At 55.6% G+C, this 24931-nt stretch overlaps 1 protein-coding gene across 5 annotated transcripts in view; it reads left to right on the top strand.

The window, feature by feature from the left end:
- Window positions 1-19852, top strand: part of TFAP4 (transcription factor AP-4) — a 28748-nt gene extending 8896 nt beyond the window's left edge. Inside the window, exons 1-7 of one of the 5 annotated variants that reach the window (XM_073214573.1) lie at window positions 8893-9111; window positions 15615-15780; window positions 15896-15994; window positions 16367-16537; window positions 17151-17288; window positions 17845-18000; window positions 18822-19852. In XM_073214573.1, coding sequence (XP_073070674.1) covers window positions 15706-15780; window positions 15896-15994; window positions 16367-16537; window positions 17151-17288; window positions 17845-18000; window positions 18822-19016 — 834 coding nt within the window. In that variant the 5' untranslated portion in view covers window positions 8893-9111; window positions 15615-15705 and the 3' untranslated portion in view covers window positions 19017-19852. Of the gene's footprint in view, window positions 1-8892; window positions 9171-10000; window positions 10178-10283; window positions 10472-15614; window positions 15781-15895; window positions 15995-16366; window positions 16538-17150; window positions 17289-17844; window positions 18001-18821 lie in introns of those variants that run through there. The other 4 variants (XM_017675172.3, XM_073214572.1, XM_073214571.1 and 1 more) reach the window with 4 other exon arrangements.
- Window positions 19853-24931: the final 5079 nt, after the last annotated feature.

A 24931-nucleotide genomic window follows, 5' to 3' on the forward strand; every position in this document is an offset into this window, starting at 1 on the left:
CCCAGATCCGTCTGCGGATCTGGGACCAGGCATTTCCGCGGCTTCCTCTGGATGCTGTTCTCGGGCTGTACCACCTGGCTCTTCCGGCAGGTCCCAGGGTTGCCTTTCGTTTCTTGCCTTCTTGGATTTGGTGCACAGACCTGTGTTCTGTTGGTGAACTTTTGCTTCTTCCACCTTCTCGGGTGGCATTGTGGGTAAGTTTGCGAGTACTGCTGTCAGACAAGGTTCCCGTCTGCTCTGCCACTCTGGCTGTGTGGCTTCAGGCAAATTTCTTAACCTCTCTGTTTGCTCATCGGTGGTGGGGGTCACAGTAATACTGTCTATTGATAACACTGATGCGGTGTTGTGGGATTGGCCAAGAGAAGGGTGCCAAGGGACTCACTCATTACACACCTCTTGCACACACTTGGGAAGCCGCAGCTCGTGTGGTTCCAGACTGCAGGGGCTGGCTGCAGCCGCGGGGAGCGGAGGGGGCGGAGCTTTTTGCCTCCGGGCTCCTGGACGTGGGAGGCTCCCATGACTCAGTTCCGCCTGAGGAGGGGAAAGTCAAGGCGAGGCCTCAGGTCCGACCCCGAGGGACCTCCCCATCCTCCTCCCCGACTCTGCCGCCTGCCCGGTCCCCACCCAGTGCTCCAGCACAACTGGGCAGGGCCCTTCCTGGATCTGCAGCAGGGACAGCAAGAACTTGGATACTGGCTGTGATCGTGGACCACCCTGAGTGGGTGCCATCGCCCAGAGCCTGAGGCAGAAGGGCTGCTGTGTGGAGGGGACCTGGGCCAAGGACGGGAGGACCTCCTCTGGCCAAGGGAGTGGAGCCTTAAGCTCCTGCCTGCCAGGGAAAAACCTCTCTCCTCGCCGCCGGCCACTGCCGCTCAGCTTCTCCCAGCCCCAGCCCTCCCGCTGCTCACGGTTCAGCTTGTGCTGCTGCAGCCGTGGCCTCAGCACCAGAGAGATGGTTAACCCCTGGTGTGCTGGCGGCGACCCGAAATGGGCAGCAGGGGCTCTAGGTCTGGAGGTGCTGAGGGAGAAGAGAGCCTTCCTGAAGCCAGGCCCTTTGCTCCAGCCCGGATCCTCTCCGGAGTGCTTGCCTCCTTCCACCCTTGAAGGAGGAAGCCACAGCGTCCCTGACTCCTGGTTGTTCCTTCCTTGGCTGTCTGCGCACTGACAGTTGGCCACGGAACGTGGGTTCTGTATCACCATGTACTTATCATTCCACGCAGCCCATGTTTTCTCCCTCCATATCCTTCACTACACCCAGGTGCGTTCTCTGCTTGCCCCCAGCCTTACCTGACTGGGACCAGGCCACCAGGACCAGGTGAGCCCTCGAGTTCAGAGGCCAGCCTGGAAGCCGCTCTGCAGGGCAGCAGCACAGGTGGCCGAGAGGACCAGGCACTGGCTGTGACTAGCTGGGATAATCTCGGGCAGGTCCCAGGGCTGTGATAACAGGACTTGGTGCTGAAGCAGTGTACAGCCACCAGAGCATCATCTGGCACATGGCGGATGCCCACATACCCAAGTGCTGCGCAACATGCTGGGATTTTGAGCCCACTCCTCCCCAGGGACAGCTTCTCCCATTCCTGGCTGCTGCCCATCGAAACCCACCAGGCCTACTTTCTCATCAGAATGGGCTTCTGACCTCCTCTGGCCTGGCTGGTCCCTGCCCATCCTTTTCCATCCTCAGATGGGACTTGATGTCCTGCTTTCTCTGCCCCACCCTTGCCCCTCAGCTGCCCAGCAGGGACACCGCACACCCTCTCTCAGCTCAGCAGCACCTCAGTTGTCCTCTTGCTGTACCCCTTTGCTTACCTCCCCCCTGAACCCCAGTGCTTTCTCCTGGTTTCCTGCATACTTCTGCTGGCCCTCACCCACTCGGACCACTGCCTAGGTCCCTTGGCTGACTTACTTCTTCTTATGTTAACCAGAGGCCCAGGGGCTCTGGCCTCCCTCCCCCTGCAGACACGCACCCACACATCCTGCTGGCAGGTGGGAGGGGCCCAGGCTGGGGGCCAGGGCCCACCTTTACTGCTGTGGTATGCCTCAGGCCCCCGGCCTACCTGGTGGGATTGTTATCATGGCTCTGTCCACTCACAGAATCGACTGAGGAAGCATCAGCCAGCCATTTCTGTCTAAAACCAAGACAGCCCAGCCAGGGTGGCCAGATGTTGAGTTTTCATGAAGGGAATGCCCCTAACTGAAGCAGACAGCGTGCCTGGTTCCTCCTTGTTGACATGTTGAAAAGCAGAAAAATGGAGGTGAAAACGTTCTGGTGGAGTGGGAGCGGAGGGCCTGAGTGCAGACCAGACCCAGGACAGGGCCGGCCTGATGATGCAGAGGAGGGGTGAGGGCAGGAGCCCACCCTGGGGAGCAGTACCAGCCCCGGAACCCGGGAACGGGGCACACCACACGCAGGCTCCCACTCCCTGTTTAAGGGCCGGCTTCTAAGCAAAGTGAACCAGACCCGGCTGGAAGAAGGAAGCGAGGCATCCAGAAGTCAGCGCCGTTGGACTTCACCGAGCCCGGTGCCCCGAGGATCTGCAGGGCCTTGGGGTGTAGGGAGACGGGTGATCAGCCCCCTCCAACTACAATACCTTCGTGGGTTCCCCAAATATGTTCAGGCTCAGATTGCCCACAAAGCATCTTGGGTGCCAGGCGCCCCCTAGTGGTCGGGGAAGCCCAGCCTGGTTGGCCCGGAGCCTTTCCTGTGTCTCTGGGAGGAAAGCGCCCTCTTGAGGTTGGGCTTTGCTGGCCCTCATTCTGTTTTTTCCCTGCTCCTGTGTAGAGGAAAAAGCCTCAAATTAGCGGAGGTCCTATAGTCCCTTTAGGTTCCATCTCCAATTCTCTGTCCTTAAGGAAGCCCCTCAACTTCCTCAGCATCTCCCTCATGTTCCACGCATCTGTGGCAGCAGAATTCTCATAAATCCCCAGTGACCTTTGCCCTTGTACACTCCCCTGCCGTGGCACGTGGGTGGGACCTGTGCACATGGTATCCCTCCCGTGGGTAGCTTATGTTATATAGCGTCATTGACCTTGGGATAGACTATCCAGGTGGGCCTGACCTAAGCACATGAGTCCTTTAAAAACAATTCTCTCCAGCTGCTCCCAGAGAGGAAATCAGAGATTCGAAGCAAGAGAAGGTCTTCTGAGGAGCATTGTCTTGTTCAGGTGGAGGGGTCCGCAGGGCGAGGGCTGATGATGGTCTCCAGATGCTGTGAGTGGCCCCCAGCCGGTAGCCAGTGGCACCGCAGGGACCCCCACGCCCTCGCCCTTAACCTTGAGGAGTTGGATTCTCCTGACCAGTGGGCTTGGAGGAGCAGAGCCCCATGTGAGAGCCTGTTTCAGCTGGTGAGAGCCTGGCTGAGGACACAGCCACACCTTGCCTGGCCTTGTGAACTGTGCTGTTAGAAACAGGTGCTCCTTTAAGCCAGTAGATTTGTGGAAACTAGTCACACAGCAAGAAGAAACAAATACGCCCTCAGCGCAAAGAGAACAGGATTCTGGACACATGCAGGATAAAAATTTTAAAATGAGGAGAATCTGTCCTCCTCCCTCTGGGTGCTGTATAGCCAAAGCTGCTCTCCTGACAGTGCTCCCTCCGGGCTGCAATCTGAGTCCATGTCCTTAGGGTTTGCATTCTCACCCAAGCTGCCAGCCAGCCTGCGTGGAGGGCCGTGTTCTGAGTGGGGCTGTGCCGACAGCACCATCAGAGCAGACAGATCCCCCTTTGGCTGAAGAAAGGAGCTCAGTAACCTACAGCTCTAGGGGACCCCCATGATTTCTGGGGCTCTGTAGACTTTTGGACATCTTTAGGGCCAATAAACCTGTTTTAAAATAACAGCTTTATTAGATAGAATTCACATAATATATAATTCATCCATCTGAAGTGTACCACTGGGTAGTTTTAAGTATATTCACAGAGTTATGTGACCACCACCATGATCAATTCCAGAACATCTTCATCCCACCAAAAAGAAAACCTCTGCCAATTAGCAGTCATTCCCATTCCCTCCTTCCTCCAGGCCCTGGAAACCACTCATTTACTTCCTGGCTATGGATTTGCCTAGCCTGGACATTCCATTTAATGGAGTCATATACTATATGGTCTTTTGTGACTGGTGTCTTTCACTGAGCATCATTTTCGAGGTCCACCCCTGTTGTGGCATGTATCAGTACTCCATTCCTTTTTGTGGCTGAGTAATACTCCATTGGATGGATAGGTCACATTTTTTGTGTCCGTTCATCAGTAAAGCCTGCTGACGGCTCTCGTTCACTTCTCCTACCTGGAACTTGGGGGTGGGACTTGGGGAAGGAAGGTTGCCAGGTGGGCTCAGATTTGACAACATAGAGGGAAGAGGGCTGATGCTCGAGGAGTTCCAGGCCACACTGTGCGCCAGCTCCTTTCTCCAGGCCAAGCCAGCCCCTTCCCATGCCTGCTTTCCAGAGGAGTGTCACACCGAGGTACCCAGCCTGCGTCCAGCTGCAGGTGGGCCATTGTTAGCTCAGTAGATGATAATCTGTATTTCTAACATAGATCATCACAGTTATTTGATTACAGTCTTTACAGAAAACTCCCTTTTAAAGGGCAGGAAGTCTTGTGAGCTGATTTTTCATACCACCTGGGTGTCTCTACTGTAAAGCGAGCGAGTGCCACGTTCAGCAGCACAGAACCCTACAACACGCCTGCTTCCTTTCACCTGTGTCAAGTTCTAAAAGGGAAGGGGAAAAGTTCAGCCTGTCACTCCCCTGCACTTTACCAAACCCTGTCATTCTCCCTGGGCCAGCTCAGATGTCCCTGGCCACTGCTGCGCATAGCAACCCGCTGCCAGTGGTAACAGCAGCTGCCACTTACTAATGCCATGACGTGCCAGGTGTGCCACTAACTTCTCATGGCAGCCTGCAAGCTAGGTGCTGTGCAGCCCGTTCTGTAGACGAGGAACTTGAGTCGGGTGAAGGAACTCTCCTGCAGTCACCCTGATAACACTCGGAGCTGGGCTCTGGGCCGAACCTGGATTCCGAACCACAAGGCACAGCTTCTCGTCCCTCTCTAGAACTCTTGTCCAAAGAGCAGGGAGAGTGTGTAGACAGAGACGAGGTCCGAGGACTGTGGCCCCAGGGTGGGGATGGGGTGCCCCAAGACACCAAGCAAAAAACCACTTGAAGGTCAGATGTGGTGGAGACAGAGCTCCTTGGAGGGCACCAGTGACTTTAAGCAAGCAGTTTTCATGGAGTGTGGGGGCTGGAAGTGATCAGAGGGGAGGGGAGAGTAAGTGTAACACCTAATTCAGGGAGTTTGGCAGAAACAGCGCTGGGGTAGTGGTGACTGGCAGGGCATGTAGGGTCGTGAGGTTTTCTGTTTTGTTAAATGGCTCTTGGTGATGGCAGTGATCCTACAGAGACACAGTGAGCACATGTGCTGGACAGGCATCTGATGAACTTGCATGGAGGGTTCTCCATGCACACAGACGCAGACATTCATCCAGACATGGGCTGGTGCCAGATTGCAGGTACAGGTAGGGAGGCAGAGGTGGCAATGGGAGCATGTAGGATCTCTCTTCCAGTTGCTCCCATCGTCTCAGAGGCACAGGATGTGAGGTCATCAGCTGGGAGTGAGGACAGGGAGAAGGTGGTGGCGGTCTTGAGGAGGCAGGACAAGGTGAGAGGGAAAATGGACCGGGGCAGCAGGAGGAGCGCTTGGGAATGCCGGCCTGGCGTGTGGGATCGGATCGGTCCCCAAGGCTGTGGGGTTTCCTTTCCCAGCTCTGTTCGCTCTTGTGGTGCAGGGCGGGGAGGGCCAGACCTACAAGGGAGAGTCTATGCGAGGTGATTACACTGATGGGCCAGGAATTCTGAGATGGATAAAGAGGGAAGTGAGATGAAGGGGCAAGGTGTTGGTATGATCAGTGGGGTCAGGTAAACTACAGCCCCACGGGTCAAATCCAGCCCCCTGGCCACTCTAACTTTTTTTGGGTGAAATATATATAAAGTTTGTCATTTTAACCATTTTAAAGTGTGCAATTCAGTCGCATTAATTACATTTACAATGTTGTGCAACCATCACCATTATTTCCAAAATTTTCTGTCACCCCAGAAAATCTGTACCTGCTAAGCAATAAATCCCATTTTCCCCCTGCCCAGTAACCTCTAATCTACTTTCTGCCTCAGTGAATTTGTCTATTCTAGATATTTCATATAAGTGGAATCATACAATATGTGATTTTTTGTATCTGGCTTATTTCACTTAGCATGATATTTTCAAGGTTTATGTGTTGTAGTATATGTCAGAACTTCATTCCTTTTTAAGGCTGAATAATCTGTTGTAGGGATGCTCCATAGTTTGTCTGTCCATCAGTCGGTGAGCAGTGGAAGGGTTTGCATCTTTTGGCCACTGTGAATAGTGCTGCTGTGAACACTTGTAAACAATTACCTGTTTGAGCCCGTTTCCATCCTTTTGGATACATACCTAAGAATGGACACTTTGGATATCTATTTGGAATTGCCAGGGGGCAGGTTGTGACCTGCTGCTTTTGTATGGCCCATGAACTAAGAAGGGCTTGGTAGACAGAAAAATGCCCTCCTGCACCTTAACCCTTGGAACCTGTGATTACATTACCTCTTATGGCAAAAGGGGCTTTGAAGATATGACTAAATTAAGGCTCATGAGATGGGGAAATTATTCCGGATTATCTGGGGGGCCCAAGTTCATCATAAAAGGGAGGCAGAGGGTGGAGTCAGACTCCAAGGAGATGTGATGACAGAAGAAGTTGGAGTGACACACTTTCAAGATGAAGGAAGGGGCCAGGAGCCAAGGAATGTGGACAGCCAGCCTCTAGAAGCTGGAAAAGGTAAGGAAATGGATTCTCCCTGGAGCTATCAGAAGCAAGCAGCTCTGCTGACACCTTGATTTTGGCCAAATGTAAACCTTTTGGACTTCTGACCTCCAGAGAATAAATGTGTTGTTGTAAGTCACTAAGTTGGTAGTAATTTTTTACGATAGCAATAGGAAACTAATACAAATATTTTTGACATGGGGGTTCTAGACTGCACACTGGTTGGAGTTTAGGAGCTGGGAAGGGAGGTTGAAGGGGTCAGACTAAGGGATGTACAGTCTCCCGGGATGAGAGGTGGCCTGGAGTTTGGGAGCTTCTGCTGCTGCCCCACAGGGGTAAGTGATGGGAGGGGCCGTGGGGTGGGAGCAGCTGAGCCAGCATAGGGGTGTGATGGTGGTTGGGTTTGTGCACCTGAGCCCAGAGCGCTGGATGAGGAGGTACTTTTGGCAAAGATGGCCAGGACAGTCCAATACTGACAAGAGCCGGGCTCTGTCAAGACAGTTCTGTAGAAGAACGAGCAAAGGTAGGCACCCTTCCTGGCTCTCATTCATCCATCAGGCGGAGTGCAGTGGCTCACTGTATACAGTTGTATACTGTATCCTGTATCTTTTGCTGTCCCCCATGTCATAGTTTCCTGCACACATTTCCTGTCCCCACAATGAGGCCTTTCAGTGTGAAATTAAGGGGTCTAGGATCTGTACTTAGAGAAACTGCCCAACAGGTTGCTTTAAGGATTGGAAATCATGCATGTACAACTGCTGGCATCTACAAGGTGCTCTCAATATCTAGTAACAATAGTGGTTCCTACTAACAACAGAATCCTTGTTATTAGTAGGAGTTTTTCTTTTAGGAGGCTCGATTTGGGTGGAACCTTTAAGGCGGAAGGGACTGGGAAATGCGGTGGGCAGGAGCAAGGACATTCCAAGGCAGGCGTGGTCTTCCTGAGCCTGGGGCCCACCCTCCAGGAGCAATGGGAGGGGCCGAGCGAGGGCGCGTGGAAGCCCAAAGACAGCGCACACCCTGGCGGGAGAGCAAGTCCCGCTCTGGCTTCGAGGTGAATGAGAAGCTGCAGCCTCTGACTCACCAGGCCAAGCCGCAGCGGGCCTCCTGCAATCCAGCCTTCCCGAGGAAGAAAGTGGTGGGGGGCTAGGAAGGGACCCTGCAGCAGCCACCAGACCCTGTCGCGCTGGCAGCCTGCCCCGGGGCTGCTGCTGTCCTGGCGCGCCTCCACCCTTCCCTCCCCTGTGAGGTCCCCCGCTTCCTACGGCAGCCCCAAGATCCTAGGCACCCGGCGCGCCCCTCTTTGCCCTCCCTTCAACGGCTCCGGGATTCCCAGGCTCCGCTGCCCGGGCCGGGCGGCTAGCTGGGCATGGAGGGAGGGAGGAGGCTGGCCGGCCTCCGAAGTCGACCCCAAATTACATGTGGGAAGCGGTGGCTGTGACGCAAGTTTCCAGGGGGCCCTGGGCTGGAGGGAGCGCGCCAGAGCGGCTCCTCTCGGTGCAGCTGCAATCGTGAAAGAGAGTAAGCCCCGCGCAGCACCCCAGGCCGCTTTTGCCGGGCCCAGCTGCGCGCCCCCTGTCCCCGAGGGCAGTCCTCGACGGACCCCAGGCTCACGGGCTAGGTTCCCTCGCGCTGGCTTTTTTTTTTTTTTGCAAGGCTTGCCAACCTGTCAGCTGATGAACCTCATCACCCATAGTGGCGCATGTAGCTGGGCCGCAGCTCGCTCCGTTCACGCCTAGCCCTTGCCCCGCCAGCAGCGGCCCCCGGCTCTCCGCGCTGCAGGGGAAGCCCGCAGACCCCACCACCACTAGTCGCTGGGGTCCCGTGTCCCTCTTGCCACGGCCTCGCGCCGCCCGGGGGGCGCTGCAAATAGTCCTTTGTTTACATGCAATTCCTTACTCCGCGGAAGGAGGCCGGGGGAGTGCTGAGTTTTCACCAGCTGTTTCCCGCCTTGAAACAGACATCTGATCAGCTGCAAACACACACACACGCGCGCGCGCGCGCGCGCGCACACACACACACACACACACACACACACACATACACACACACGCCCTCGGAGGCAGGCCGGAGAGACCTCCCTCCCGCCCCTCCCGCCCGCCGCCTGCCTCCCTCCCCTCGCCGCCGCCGCCGCCAGCATCTGGGACCGGCCGATTCTGCACCTCCGTCCGGCGCTGCCCTTTGATTCGGATTTCCATCTTGCATTCTCCGACGGACCGCGGGACCCGGCTCGTGCAGAGGAGGGGGGCCGATCGCTATGGAGTATTTCATGGTGCCCACTCAGAAGGTGCCCTCTTTGCAACATTTCAGGAAAACAGAGAAAGAAGTGATAGGAGGGCTCTGTAGGTGTGTACTCCTCCTCTCCCCCACCCCCTCCCCACGATTGCAGTCCCCGGTCAGCCCGCCCGGGCGGCCGCGCGTGAGCGCACGCATGGCCCGCGCTGCCGACCCCGCTCGCCTTTCTTAGCCGCCGGGGCTGCTGTAGCCCCGTGCGCCCGGCTCGTGCTACCCGGGGACCTTCCTCCCTCGGAACGTGGGGCCCCCGAGCTGCCCCGGCCACTTTTGTCCGCTGCAGGCGGACGAGTCGCGACGTTTGTAAATTGCAAACAGACCCACGTGGTTCTGCAGCAGTCCCGGCCATGCTTGGTGCTGGTGGCTTTCCCCCTGCGTTTCCTCCTCCCCCCTTTCGGTGGCGGCTTCCTTCCTCTCCCCCAATCCTCGCTCTCGATGTGCCCCTCCAAAGGGGTCTGGGGGACCGGGGTCCGCAGAGCCGGCGGCTACTATGCAGCCACGCCGGGGCTCCGGGCGCGGGGGGGTGCGGGGAGCCGAGTAGTGAGTGTTTGCAGGGAGCGGGGCTGCAGCTGGGTCCGGGGGCGTGCTCGAGTAGAGATGCGGGGGTGGGCGGGACCCGAGGGGGCTGGCCCGGCCGGCCGGGGGCGCCGGGGACCCGGGCACGTTGGCGGCCGCTCGCTCGCTCTCCGCCCGCGCTCGGACGCTGTTTACTAGCGAGGCCTGGACGTGACTCTGCAGCCCTCTTGGAGTAGGCGGACCTCGGCGCGCCGCCTCGCGGGAGCTGTAGTTCTCCTGTCCCCGCTGGTGCGGCATTGTGGGAGTTGTAGGCGCGCCGGAGCCACGCTTTCGTCGCACAAAGCTCTGCCCCGGCAGTTGCGGTGGGCGAGGCAGGCCCACTCCCGGGGCTTTTTGGGCAGGGGGCATCAGAGGCTTCACCAGGCCGTTGCCTGCCACACGTGGCTCTCCGTTGCAAACTTTCCCATCCCACGCCCCTTCCCTCAGCTGTAAATCGAAAGCGACCGGTCTCGCAGCCGAGTGGGTGCGCGGGTGCGTGGACCGAGGTTCGTAGCCCTCCCCCCGGAGCCATTTCTCAAGTTTGGCCCAGGTTGCTCCAGATCCATCCTTTTCCAAAGGGTGATGGGTTCACACACCGCACCCGATTCGCCCAGGACACTAGTTAAAATGCGCATGCCCGCAACTCCAACCGTCGGGAGAAGGGCCTGGGGTTCTGCATATCGAGCAGACCCGCGGGACGACTGTGCTGCGGCCCGAGGACTTGGGGCCTCTTTCCTGCCGCGCTGCTCTAGGAGGGAAATGGTTCCCCAGGGCTGGGGCCACGTGCTCTGCCGCCAGGGGTAGGCAGGGCGGGATTGAGGGAGGGGCCTGAGCGGTGTGGCCCGGGCTGGTGGACACCAGGGACTGCAGAGACCCAGCTTGGGGGAAAGTTGCTACCCCTGTATATGATCCCCGCCACCCCGGGACTTCCATCCTAATTACTCTCAAGTTCAGGGTGGATGGGCTAGAGCTGTGGGCAGCCAGTAGGCCTTCCTTGAATGCTGGTCCTTCCAGAAGGTCCACCTGGAGAGCCTAACTGTAATACATTAAAAGAAAAAAATTTTGGAGCTCTTAATATGTTCTGGGGGCTCGATTTGCTAGATTTTTTTTTACTTGTCACAATCTTCCTCTGAATTAAGTGGCGTTATTCCTGTTTGGGATTAAGACATGGTCCTGGGAAGGGGACCAGCTCCAGCAGTGGTCGGGTGGGGACTTGAACCCTGATCCCAGAACCTGGTTCTTAAGCTCAGCTGCTGGTTGCTTAGGGGAGGGCTGGGCAATGGGGAGGTGGGGTTGAGCTGCCCCAGATGCTAGAGAATATGTTTGTTCCTGACTCCGGGCAGCCTTGGCACAGTGGGCCCTCTGTTCCTGGCCCGTTCCCCAGAGGAGTCCAGCATTCCCCCAGGAATTTATACCCAGGACTCCGGAAGAGTTCATGGATTTCTCCAGGATTGGCCATGGGATGTGTGCTGAACCTGCTGAGCTGCAGGACAGTTGAAACTGCACATGGTGGGTGTGCAGCTGGGTCTCTGGGTTTGTTCATTTTCAGAAGGGGCTGTGGGGTGAGGTGGGAGGCCTGTCCAGGATCCAGTATATGGGCTGGGCAGGGCCTTCTGGCCAGATGGACTCACTTCTCAGGCTGCTGGACTTTGCTCTGTCCTTCAGTGACTAGCAGTGCTCCTTGCTTCTCCATCTTGCTGACTTACCTGGGGATTGTGCTGCACAGTGGCCCCTGCACAAGCTGTGTGGTTTTGAACCTGTGTTGCCTAACTGCTCTCAGTCTCTGAAATGGAGCACCTTTGGAATTTGGCTGTGTGAATGGAAAGTGCCTGGTGGCTGTTGAAACGGCCCTCAAAAGTCTTAGGTGCAGAAGCATGGTGGTCTTACAGAGTTTACTTTTGCCCTCAGTGTGGGAGAAAGAGAACTCCCCTCAGGAGAAGTTAGAGAACAGTTGGAGGCTTTGGTGTGTGTGGGGGGTCCCTGATCCGGTGTTTATGAGGCACCTACTTTGTACTGGGATTGAAGAGACCACAGTGAACCAGAACTGGCCCCAGTCCTCAAAGTCCTTGAGGTCTTGTGATGCTACACGGTCTTGTCAGCCTAAGAAATCCGTGAGTTCTCCCAGAGTCCTGGGTACAAACTCTGGAAAAAAGAAACACCCCATTATCTTTAATAGTTTTACTCCTCTGTTAAACTTCACCATGACCCTAGGAAGCAAGGCAGCATCCCCCCATTTTACATATGAGGAAACTGAGGCTGCAAGAGATGAAGTGGTTAAGTTTGGGCTTCCACAGCTACTGAGTGGCAGGGTGGAGTTTGCACTTGAACCCACTGCAGGGCTCCGTCTGAGGGGCTGGAGAAATCATTGGGAGAGGCAGGGGTGTTTGCGATGACAACAGCCTGTACACGGTGTGTTCTGGGACCTAGGGCAGGGGTGGCAGGCTGGTCAGAGAAGAGTGTATGGATAGTAGCATGGGGATGGGTGAGGACCCTGGGCTGCTTCAGTGCTGCTGCAGAGAGAAAGGTGAGCACCTTGGGTGTCCTTGGGGAGGGGCATCTTCTCCCTCCTGTCCTCTTTCTGGGGTATGAGAAAAAAATCTTGTGTGAGTGTTCCCAACTCTGACTGTAGATGGTGCTTGGCGGGTGTGTGAGTGACTTCAAGCAGTGTGAAATGAGAGTTATTAGGCTGATTTGAGGCAGGAAGTGTCGGGGGAGTGGGGACTACTTGTCCTTGGGCTAGGTGGGAGGCCAGGCCAGGCCAGGATCTAAATTTGAAGAATGTGCTCGCTGCCCCTGAGCCTCTGGCTGGGAGGCTGGTGTTATTCCCAGGGGGCTGTCTGGGGGTACTCTGGTGGTGGAGGGGTTGCAGCTCTAGTCTTAGCACCCAAGGCTGGTACCCAAACTGTTCCTTGGCTGCTGGCTGCCCAGCCCCAGGAGACTGGCTGTCCAGGGGCAGTCGGGGAGGGAGAGAAGCGAAAGACACTTGGTGTCAGTGGACAAGGCTACCTTCACTGCTCACCTGGGGGGCTCTGAAGTTGTGCAGGGGACAGAGGACCTTACAATTACTGTAAATCATGTTTGCGTCTGCAAAACCCAGCAAGAAATGTAAGATTCTTTTAGACTTTGGCAGAAAAATCCATTTTATCTAGTGCAGTATAAACTGGAAATTCTAACTTGCCATCCCTTATGGGAACCCGGTTGGTCAGCAGTGTGAACCTCTGGTTGGCCAGCACTCCACCAATCAGAACTCCCGATTAGCCATGATTCCACCAATCGGAATCACTGGTTAGTCCCATTCTGTTAAAGAAACTGTTAGCCAGTATTTCCAGGATTATTTAGGGGAGTTATAGTTGAGAGCCTTGGTGGCAGCCCAGTCTCTCAAGAGGAAATGTAGCTTTGTGGTGAAGTCTGTTTTCTGGGACTAAGTCTGCACTATGTTAACCAGCAGCTGATTCCTGAGCTGGGAGGCTGGGCTGATGCACTTGGTGACTCTGGGGACAGGATGAGCAAGCCCCTGCTCCTCCCTGCCTGGGTGCCAGGACCCTTCCTGTTGGAGCTTTGAGGCCTGGGCCACACAGTCCCCTTTGGCCTCCCCAGCTTGTGGGCATCCTGAGGAGAAGGGAGGGGCTGAGGGTTGGCTCCCCAGGGCAGAGAAGTGGCCAGCCCCTGCAAACTGATTTCCCGCTGCGTGCTGAACGGATGAACTGAGCTCTAGCTTCTGCTGGTGAGGGAGTGGGTGGGTCAGAGCTGGAGGCAGTGAGAGCTGGGAAGCGCGGGAGGTTCACTGCACCTGGCCCTGCCCTGCCCGGCTAGCACGGTGCAGTCTTGGGCACATTATTTCATTTTTGCACTGTGTCCCACCCCAGGAAAGGCAGAGCACTTTTTCTGGAGGCCACACACAAGGCTCTGTAAGAAGTGGGCTGTGTGCAGGAACTGTCAGTAGAAAGTGCCATCAGCAGGTGAGGGAGGAGGGCATGGTCTTGGGGGTCTGCAGGCACCTGTTGTGCAGTGGTCTGGCTGCTTGACCTTGGGCATATCCCTTACCCTCCCAGGACTCTTGATTCCTCATTACAACACAACCACCCAACTGGGTGTCATTGGGAGTCAGGGAAAAATTTAAGAGTTCTGTGAATGATCAGACCTAACGTGATGGCAGTGTGTACCACATGCTTGGCCCTTTCACAGAGTCCTTGGCACCTGTCTGTCGGGGTGTCCTCATATCCCTCCTGAAGGGAGTGGTATGCTGTCTTTTCAGGACACCTTTCTTGTCTCTTCTTTAACCCACCCTGCACAGGTGGTCTGGAGGGCACTGCGAGGCTGGGGAGCCTGGGCTCAGTTCTCACCCCCCAGAAGGCGGGCAGGCCGCGGCATATCAGGCCCCTGCTCTGCATCCTGTCCTTCTTTCCACGCAGCTACCCCTGCCAGCCCCACTGTAGGGGCAGGGAAGCTGGGAGAGGTGAGGTGCTCAGAAGTGGGGGAGTCAGGTGTTCAGCTGTCTGACTCTGGAACTGTGTCCCTCCCTGCTCTGAGCCTTAAGACCCATCTGCAAAGTGGGGGTGAGGGCCCTCTTTCCAGCACTGACATTCTAAGGTCCTGTGAAGGACCTGCACCAGGGAGAGGGCCCCAGGCAGGCCCTGGGGTGCTGTCTCTGCACCCCCAGCAGCAGCTGATGTGGAGCCTGCCTCCCGGCTTAGCTCCAGCTGACTGACTACCCTCCCTGTGTGGAGAGCAGGCCAGGGCCCAGGAAGGGGCAAGGATGAGTTTGGCGTCCGAAGGGAGCTGGGGTGAGCCAGAGGGGCCAGGAAAGGCCTTGCGTGTCTCCAGCTGTTGCAGATGTGTCCCCTGCTGGATTTTCAGTCAAACTCCTTCCTGCCTGGGGATGGGCACAGAACCTGGGCACCTCTTTGAGCCCAGGCTTCCCCATCAATGGAATACGATTGTTCAGAGTCCTTTTCTCATTTCCCCAGACCCAGGGGCGTGAGCTCTCTCAGCTCAGGCCTGGACCAGGTCACCCCAGGAAGGCCCCTCTGGAAGGAGCCAGGGCTGTGGCTTTGGGTGGGGCTGGTGGCCTCTTCTAGGAGCCTAGCATCTGGAAGCCATCAGACCAGGAGTAGGGGGGGCAGGCTGCAGGAGAGGCCAGGGAAGGGCGGCATGCCTCCTCCCGGCCACACACAGGCCCACCCCTCGGGAGCCGTCTCTGCCTCCCGCCAGCGCCTCTCGGCCTGTAGCCTCGCCCCCTTCCACTGGCTGCCTTCTCTCTCACCCCACCGGTTGCTGCTCCTGCAAGATGCAGTCACATACTGTGCAGTAGTGCTGCTTGCTGCGTGCTGGGCACCTCACGTCTCTGGCACAGGGTAGTGGGCTTGGGGGAGAACTGTCCCCAGGGGGTTAGCCTGGTGTCCCCTTCCTGGAGTGAGAAGTACCTGTCTTGTCTTTGAAGTCTTAGCTCAGGGTGGCTGGGGCCAGGCAGGGGGCTTATGTAGGACATCATGGCTGGAGATAGGGCTGCGGGGATGGGAAATAAGGAGGGTTGTCTCCTTGGTCCTCAAGCCTGTGAGGCTGAAGGAGGTCTGGGTGCACAGCAAGCTTCTAGGTGTAGGAGCCAGTGTTTCTGATCATCATCTGGGGCCTGCTGCATCAGAATCACAGGGATTCTTGCTCGCCATGTAGATTTCTGGGCCCCATCCAGATCTGCTGGCCAGTGGGGCCAGGACCTGGGGTCTGCATGCTTATTTTGACAGCCAGGCATCCCAGAGCACATGACCCCATTTCCCTCCAGATCTGCCTAGGGTATAGGCACAGACAGATAATGGCATTTTTTTGTAATGGGAGGGATGCAGGTTACCCTTGGGCCCATCTGGAGCTGATCGTAAAGACAGGGGCCCACCGGGGGCAGGACAAGGAGGGCGCTTAGCCTGAGCGTGTCCCTTTCCTCCCCTTTAGTCTTGCAAACATTCCACTGACCCCTGAGACTCAGCGGGACCAGGAGCGGCGGATTCGGCGGGAGATTGCCAACAGCAACGAGCGGAGGCGCATGCAGAGCATCAACGCGGGCTTCCAGTCCCTTAAGACCCTCATCCCCCACACAGATGGAGAGAAGCTCAGCAAGGTGGGTGAGGGCCAGGAGGGCTTCCTGGAGGAGGAGGTGGGCTCAAGCAGGAAGAAGGAGATGAGCTGTGGCAGATGCTGCCCGCTGGGGCCCTGACTTGCCCCCCAACCTGCAGGCAGCCATTCTCCAGCAGACAGCGGAGTACATCTTCTCTCTGGAGCAGGAGAAGACCAGGCTCCTGCAGCAGAACACACAGCTCAAGCGATTCATCCAGGTAGCACCCTGAGAGGCCTCCCCCCCGCGGTGCACTGCCCTCCTGATCCTCCCTGCCCTGGGCATGTCCTGGGCCCAGCCATTGTCTCATCTTCCCCACTGGCCCACCTACTTCAGATGTTGCCTTCCTGCCCAGGCCTCAGTTTACCCATCCATCAAGGGCAGTGGAGTGGGCTCTGAGGGAGTAAGCCTGTTCTGCTCCCCTTTCTGGCCTCTGGCCATTTGTTGGATATGCAGAATGGGCGTCCTAGTGCCAGCACACCTGGATTTGACAGCTTTGGGGGGCTGTGATGGACCCCCCACCTCCCCATTGGAGTGGCTGTGGTGGTATGGGGGTGTCAGGGCACATTCACCTACCGCTTGGGATCCCCAGGAGCTGAGTGGCTCGTCCCCCAAGCGGCGGCGTGCAGAAGACAAGGACGAGGGCATCGGCTCACCAGACATCTGGGAGGACGAGAAGGCAGAGGACTTGAGGCGGGAGATGATCGAGCTGCGGCAGCAGCTGGACAAGGAGCGCTCCGTGCGCATGATGCTGGAGGAGCAGGTGGGGCCGGCGGGCAGGCTGTGGTCTGTCTCTCTTTCCTCCCGCCCCTGCGTCCCGTGAGCGGCTGTTCACAGCACCTGCTTTATGCCAAGCCCAGGAGCAGAGGTCCGGTGGGGGGCAGGCAGGGGGGGTCCCTGCCCTCACAAGTGAGGGGGAGGCTAGTCAAAGACCTTACATGGTGAAAACATGTGACCGAGCTATGCACCAGTGATGGGCATTGGGAAGGGGGTGCGGCTGGTGGTAGCAGGGCTGCCCCACGGCTTCCCAGGTGGCAGGTGGCTCTGGAGAAGGTGAGGGTACAGGATGGCTGGGAAGACCCTGTTCCTTAAGCCGAGGTTGGGAGGCCAAGTCTCACAGTGAGCCAGGCGAAGGGACTGGCATGGGCGGGGGCCTCGAGGCCAGAGGGAGAGACAGTGTGGGGCAAGGGAGGCTGAGGCAGGGGAAGACGTGAGACACAGCAGGCTTGGTGGCTGTGGGGTGACCTTTGGTCCCCGCCGCTGGGGATCACAGCAGGGGCGAGTGTCTGCGAAGGACGGAGCGGGGCTTGGGGGGCCGATCTCAGCAGTCCGAAGCATCTGAACCAGGGAACTGACCCCGTCCGTTTTGCCCCCAGGTGCGCTCACTGGAGGCCCACATGTACCCGGAGAAGCTCAAGGTGATCGCACAGCAGGTGCAACTGCAACAGCAGCAAGAGCAGGTGCGGCTGCTGCACCAGGAGAAGCTGGAGAGGGAGCAGCACCTGCGGACCCAGGTGAGCAGGGCCCTGGGCGGCCGGCGGGGCAGGCAGGGGCCCGCAGCTCGGTACTGCCACTCTGGTGTCCGGGCGTCTTGCACCATTACTGCCTTGATCCCTGCGGCAGCCCTTGGGGCTGGGCTATTGCTGCTCCTGTTGTCCTGACAAGCAGCTGAAGCACAGAAAGGGTACATAACATGTCCAGGAGCCTCCGCACCTGGGGACAGGGATTTGAACACTGGCTGTCTAAAGCCAGAGCATAAACTCCTGCCTACCACTGTGTTTATTAGCTGTTGGAGCACTAGGTTGGCTCTGGAGAGTGAAGGGGCCATGGGATCGCAGGTGGCTGGAAGCCCCTTTCTAGACCACCTTTTCCTCATTTCTTAAAATATGAAATGAATGGAGGAGGGGGATTCACAAACCGGCCAGCCCTGTGTGAGTGAAGGAGGCCCAGGCCTGTGGTGGTGGGCAGAGGGCAATGGTTTCGGAGGGCTGTCCACACCTTCTGTGGTGGCAGAAGGGAAGGGCAGCTCCTGGCCTCTTTGGAGAAGGACTGAGGGCCTCTGTCTCTCAGCTCCTGCCCCCTCCGGCTCCCACCCACCACCCCACGGTGATTGTACCAGCACCACCGCCCCCTCCCTCCCACCACATCAATGTCGTCACCATGGGACCCACCTCCGTCATCAACTCTGTTTCCACATCCCGGCAAAATCTGGACACCATTGTGCAGGTACCTGGGCTCGGGGAGGGGGCAGCATGTGGGGTTGTCCTGTAAGAGGCCCATTGGGGAGATTAGGAATTGGGGGACTGAAGTGGATTGAGCCAGGGCTTGAGCATTGTGGGGAGAGGATCAGGAAGCCAGGTGAGTCTCCATCCCCCAGGTGGCAGGTGGCTCTGGAGAAGGTGAGGGTACAGGATGGCTGGGAAGACCCTGTTCCTTCCCTCCATGTGGGGTTTGCTGGGAGGGTCCTTGGCTCCCAGAGGCCCTGCTTCCTGCATCCAGCTCTTGGGTTGGTCCAGATCTTCTCACCTCCATCTCACAGGACCTGGGATGGGGTGGAAGTGGCACTGGGTGACAGTTAAGCCTCCTACAGAGAAGGAAGACACAGAGGAATCAGCTCTTGTGTGTCAGGCCCAAAGTCACTGCTGTGCCTAGCTGCGGACCGGACCACTCTGGGACACCCAACGATACCACAGAAACGAACACCTGAACCAGAAAGGCCAAACAGGAAAAATACCTGCCAATTCCTGGACTTCAGTTGCACATAAACCCAGCCCACTGTAGAATGAAATATCAGAGACCTTCCAAGGGCAACAGGCAGACTTTGAGATATGTAAATAAATGAAAGAGGCTTGCGATTTCAGGCTGCCCCGCACTGTCCTTTCCCCCCGAGGGCTTCTTCAGCTCAGCAGAGGGGCTCTAGGTGGGCTTCCCCTGCACTCTGGCAGGCTGCCTGCTGCTTGCCAGGCACAGCTCTGGACTTCTCAGGTGTGTGTGGTGGGAGACAGCGGCTGTCCCCGGCCAGCCGTCATTGCAGCCTGTCCCCCTAGGCGATCCAGCACATAGAGGGCACCCAGGAAAGGCAGGACCAGGAGGAGGAGCGGCGGCGAGCGGTCATCGTGAAGCCGGTCCGCGGCTGCCCCGGGGCCCACGCCTCGGATGCCGCCTCTGATTCGGAGGCTTCGGACAGCGATGCCATGGACCAGAGCCGGGAGGAACCAGTGGGGAACGGGGGGCTTCCCTGACCACCCCCAGCCCTCCTCTCCCTTCTGGGGGCTGGAGGGGGCCGGGGGCAGCAACAGGGAGAAACACAGGTGAACGAGTGAGGAATTTTTACAAAATTACGACGTCATTTGGGTCTCTTTTATGACCTCTTTTTCATACTGTAAATCGACCATTGAGTGAAGCCACCCAACCGGAGGTCCCGGGGGCTGGGGTGGCAGGAGTGTGTGGGAGCCCCGGGACACCTGGGGCTGGGCCTCGGCCCCGGAGGCTGGGGGAAGCTGACACTCAGGTGCCTGGCCTTTCTCCGCCAAAAAGCATTTTTTCATTTAAACATGTTTTTAAGAACAGGGAAAATGAAACAAAACCCCAAGGTATTTCTGCCCTCCCCAGAGCCAGCCCTACGACTGTCAGTTTCAACTCCCCTTTCCCTCCTCTGTTTGGTTTTGTCTTTCCCCCTTTAAGCACTTACACAGGTGGGGGGGTCTGGCTGGGTTGGGGTGCTCTGGGGGTCCGGTTGCTTCTCGGTTGGGGTTTGCTGCTGCCCTTCTCCCCCCCCTCCGACTCGTCTCAGCACTAGGATTGGCCGTTCTCACCACCACCCAGCCCCCACCTCTCCCTCCAGGTTGCCCATCTTCGACCCCAAAATGTCTTTGTCTCTCTCGTTTTGTTTGTTGTTGGTTCTTTTTTGGTTTTGGTTTTGGTTCTGTTTTGTTTTCGTTTTCGTTTTTTACAGTTTTGAGGTCTTTTTGTTCAAGGAGAAGCTATTATATTTTGTTAAGAAAGTGGGGGAAAAAAACCAAGAGGCCACCGTGCCTTTATAAAGAAACAAAATAAAGTTTGTACTTTGTTTTTTAGATTCTGTGTCTTCTGGGTGCGTGCTGTCTTGAGGGACTGGGGAAGGCCTCCTGGGCTGAATACAGGTGTTTTTTGGGCTGCCAGAGGGGACTGGATGTGGTTGAGCATAATGACTCTCCCAACTTGTCTGGTGTTTCCGGGAGAAACAGGGGTCCCAGATTCCCTGGGATTACTCAGAGTAATCTGCAAAGATGGGAGATTGTGGTGGGGATGGGAGATTGTGGTGGGGGTGGGAGGGCTGGCTCCCAACTTCTTGGCAGGAGGCAAGGAGAGAAGGAACAACTAAGCCACAGATTCCTATCTCCTAGAGGAAGGACACAGGATCTTGAAGGGTCTTGGTTGATCCCTAGGCTTTGCTACTTCCTTAGCTTGTGTAACCTCCCTGAACCTCAGTCTCTTCATCTATAAAAAGGAAGGGAGCACTTGAAGTGTGTTTAAGAGTTGGTCGGCAAGATGTCAGTTCGAATTTGGACAAACCCTTGATCGTTGAGCCTCAGTTTCCTCTTCTGCAAGTTGAGAATCATAATGGCTTATTGGGTATGGGTGTGGTCCTTTAATTCCTTACTCATCCATGCTCAGAGACCACATTAAAACATGACCCTCTTGGCCTGCTTCTCCTCATGCTCACAGTATGACAGGTACCTGGGGACTGAGGCCAGAGTGGAGTCGATAAACATCTCACCCACCGAGGAATGCCTCCAGACATGGACTGGTTGAATAGAAATGCAGGCAGGAGCTTTTTTTTTAGATGAAATTCACATAACTTAAAACACTTCATAGTGAACAATTCAGTGGCATTTAGTCCATCTGCAATGTTGTGCAACCATCACCTCTATCTAGTTATGAAACATTCCTATTACTCCAAAATGAACCCCTTGCTCATTCATTGGTCTTTCCCCATTCCTACCTGCCCCTGGCAGCCACCAATCTGCCTTCTGTTTTTAGTGTTTTTAAAAAAGTACAGTTTACATTTAATAAAATTCACACTTTTTGGCTTCTGGTTAAGTTTTGACAAGTGCATACAGTTGTGTAACCATCACCACAATCAAGATACACATTAGTTTCCTTATCTGCAGTGTTCCCTCATGCCCCTCTCAGGTGCACCCAGTCCCTGGCAACCACTGATCTATTTCTCGGTTCCTATATACAAATGGAATCATACACTATTTAGCCTTTTGAGTCTGGCTTCTTTCACTTAGTATCATAACTGTAATTTTTTGTCTTTTTGCGTATACCTAGCTAAATTTGCAGAAGTTAAAAGGAGTGTTTGACGGGAGAGGCTTACCTAGGATTTGGGTGGGGACGGCTCTTCCCAAGGCTCGCAGAGCGACCTCTTTTCGCCAGGTGCAAATTGAGCCTGACGAGTTTCATGGAGCTCCTCAGGGGGGTCAACAGAGGGCGCTGTGGACGCAGGACGCCTGGCCCCCCGAGGCGGAGGCTCCGCCTCCTTCCGGTGCCCGCCCTACGTCTCAGTTCTTGTAGGCCAGAGGCGGAGCTTGGGGATGGTCCCGTGGAATTCCCCGTCTCCCGAACTGCGGTGGCAGCCGGGAGAATGTAGGCGGCCTCCCCAATAGGCGGTGGAAGTCAGGGGTGCGGTCGAGGTCCCGCCCCTTCCCGGACTCGCCCCGCCCTGCCCCCTCAGCGCGCACGCTCCTCGACGCCTCAGGCCATCGCGCGCGCGTTCCCGCCGGCACGCTCTCCTGGCCTCGCCCCTGGCCCCGCCCCCGCGCGCTCACGCACGCCCCGCACGCAGGCGCCGGCGGCTCCCGCGTTCTCTCGCGCGGAGGCGCTCGCGGACTTCTTCCCGCGTCTGCCGCGCCGGGCCGCGCTGAGCGGCTGGGCTGTGGGACTGTGGCCCGACCGTGGGGCCCGGCGCCAGGCGGGAGGCTGGCGCGTCCACGCGTGACGGACGTGGTCTAGAGGCTGCAGTAGGAAGGAACTGGTGACGTTAATTTTAATAACGTTTAATTTTAACCCACAGTATACGAAATACTGCCATTTCAGCACAGGTAATGAATGTGAGAAATTACGCATGAAATACCTCCTTCTTCCTGCCTGCTGAGCCCGGGAGTCCGGTGCGCCTGTCGCGCTGACTGCATCCACATGGGGATGGCCGCGGACCCTGGGCTTGGCAGCCTTTCCTGGGGACGGTTGCGGGTCCAGCGTCGGCAGCCCTGCGGGGCTGTGCGGTTCCCGGCGGTGGGGACACGGGAGCGGGTCTGGCGGTCAAAAGGGCGCAGTGTCCTGCGGCGGTGGGAACACGAGCCCGGAGGGAGGGCGAGTGGGGATGTGGGGTCGAAGAGGACTTCCAAGTCGTGCTGGGAAGCTTGGTTTTTCATGAAAAGGTGCTCAACATCACTAATTATCAGGGAAATGCAAGACAAAACCTCCATGAGATATTACCTCAGACCAGTCAGAATGGTCGTTATCAAAAAGAGAAGAAATAGCAAGTGTTGGCGAGGATGTAGAAAAACGGGAGCCCTTCTACACGGTTGGTTCAAATGTAAACTGGCGCAGCTACCATGGAAAGCAGTACGGAGGTTCCTCAGAAAAGGAAAAATAGAAATAACATAGACCCAATAGTTCCATGCCTGGGAGTTTACTCAAATAAAACAAAACCACTAGTTTGAAAAGATAAATGTACACTATGTCAATTGCAGCATTATTTACAATAGCCAAGATTTGAAAAGCAATCTGAGTGCCCATCAATAACAGATGAATGGATAAAGAAGATGTGGTATATACACAATGGAATATTACTCAGCCATTAATAAAAAGAAATCCTGTCGTTTGCAACAACTTGGATGCACTCAGAAGGTATTAAGCTAGGTGGAATAAGCCAGACGAGAGAAAGACAAACACCGTATGATTTCACTTACACGTGGAATCTAAAACAAAAAACAAATGAACAAACAAAACAAATAGGTTAGTAAACACAGAGAACAGACTGATGGTTGCCGTAGGGGAGCGGAGTGAGGAGGTGGAGGAAATGGGAAACAAAACTTGGATTTTATTTTTTGTGAAGTTCTAGGAGAGAGGTAATCAATGCTGTGTTCCACAAAACCTGTTTTAAAAATCTTACTGAAATACTGTATAATGTACACTCAGAGGAGGAGGCATAGTTTATGTGTTTAGCTTGTGGATTTTCACAAACTGAGTATCTAGCCAGCACCCCACCAAGCCTTCAAGTGGTTTATTTTTTAAAACTTAAAAAACTAAAAAGGAAATAATTAGAGAAATATACAGGGAGGTCCTGGGCACCCTTCCCCTACCTTCCCCCCATGTTCGCATACCTAAGGTCCCAGGTGGAAACCGGGTAATTGCTGTTGGTGCATTCCGCAGGGCTTACTCAGATTTTACCAGCTTTATATACTCTCCTTTATGGGTGTGCTTATATATTTCTTCATCACTTTGCTCAGCAACCTATGAGAATTTGAGTTGCTCCACTTCCTCACAAGCATGTGATATTGTCAGGTTATTATCTTTTTCTTTTTCTTTCTTTAGCCATTTTGATACAAGTGTAGAGTGGAATTTCACCACAGTTTTAATGCCTACCATTTTGGATTAGTTTTGCGTGTTTTAGATCTTCATAACATATCATACAGTATCTATACTCTCTGGGTCTGGATTGTTTTGCTCAACGTAATGAGATTCATTTATGTTTTTGCATGTATCGGCAGGTTGTTCATTTTTATTGCTAAGTATAGTCCATTGTATGAACATATGATAGTTGGAGCCATTCAATCTAAAGATGGACGTTTAGGTTGTTATGAACTTATGGCTGTTATGAATATATTTTAGTAGACACCGTCCCTCGAATTGTTTGTGCCAGTTTTGAAACCCTTCCGCCACTAATGTGTGAGGTGGTAAAGTGTCAGTGGAGAAGACACAACCTATGCATGTGCCATTGATTCTCTTTGGTGGGGGGAGCTGAGGGCAATGGCTTGGCATTTTTGGTTCCTGGTGCCCTCCCCTGTCCTATTTTAAGGGTTTCTGTCAGGGAGAAACCTCATGGAAATACATTTTGCTCTGATGTTCTCAAGGATTGTTATGTTAAGCTGTGTCCTCTTTATGAAGATCTTCAGAAGACATTACTGTCCAGTCTCAGTAGCAGAAATAGTTTCACTTCTCCTAGCTGGTTTGTTCTTATTTCAAGGGCATCGTGAAGTGGCAAGTGATACTGTTACACACATGAGAGGCGCACTGGTGTGTGGTGCTGTTTGCTTTTGTATTGGCCTGACGATTGGCTCTGTTCTGTGCGCCTGCCCTTGTGTGGTTTTCTTCTGTTACTTCCAATTCTTACTTGCTATGCTTTATAAATACTGGGGAGCCATCTTTATGCTTTTCTGGCTCAGGGTGGGTTATAATAATTGTGTCATGATTTGGGGGCATCTTTAGCAGCAGAGCAGCCTTGCCCCAGCTCTGTGAGGTGTTTGAAGGGTTGTCTAGAGAAGGGGGGAGGGGTTCCTGTTACCTGGGCCTCCTTAGTCGTTGGTCGATTAACTAACTGGCTTCAGACCGCTATGTAAAGCACATGCAAATCCCCCAGCCGCTGGGAGGGAGCTGGCCCTGCTGCCCTCAGCCTCAGCTTGTGTCGGCCCTGGCTCCGCCCTGGCCGGGTGGGACCCATCTCACTGGGCTTTCTTTCTGCAGCTGCCTCTGTGCTTCCCTGGATGCCACTCCTAGTGGCACTTGTTTCCATTTTCTCTCGCGTTCCACTTGCCCTCCCTGGGCTGGGGCTGGGGTTGGTACCATCCCCTGCCTTGGTCCCGCCCCTCTCTTGCCCTGAGTTGCAAGTTTCTTAGGTTGACTGATGTGAGCGGGTGCTGTCCAGGAGGGTGGGCTAGGGCTGGGGGGCAGCTGCAGCCCTAAATCTGGCAGCTGTAGGAAGGAACGCGCTCCCTAAGCTGGCTCTGCCCCCACCACACCCCTGGTGCTGAAAAGAAGCTAGGAGTGACAGCTGCAGAGTTTCCTGAATTAGGGGGCCTAAGTCCCAGGTTCCCCCAAGGCGAGGCCTGTCTTTGGGCAGCCTCAGGATCAAATGAAAGAGGAAATGGGAAAGTGATTGGAGAAGGCTCTG

This window comes from Manis javanica, chromosome 10 (assembly GCF_040802235.1).
Source record: "Manis javanica isolate MJ-LG chromosome 10, MJ_LKY, whole genome shotgun sequence".
Classification (NCBI taxonomy): Eukaryota; Metazoa; Chordata; class Mammalia; order Pholidota; family Manidae; genus Manis; species Manis javanica.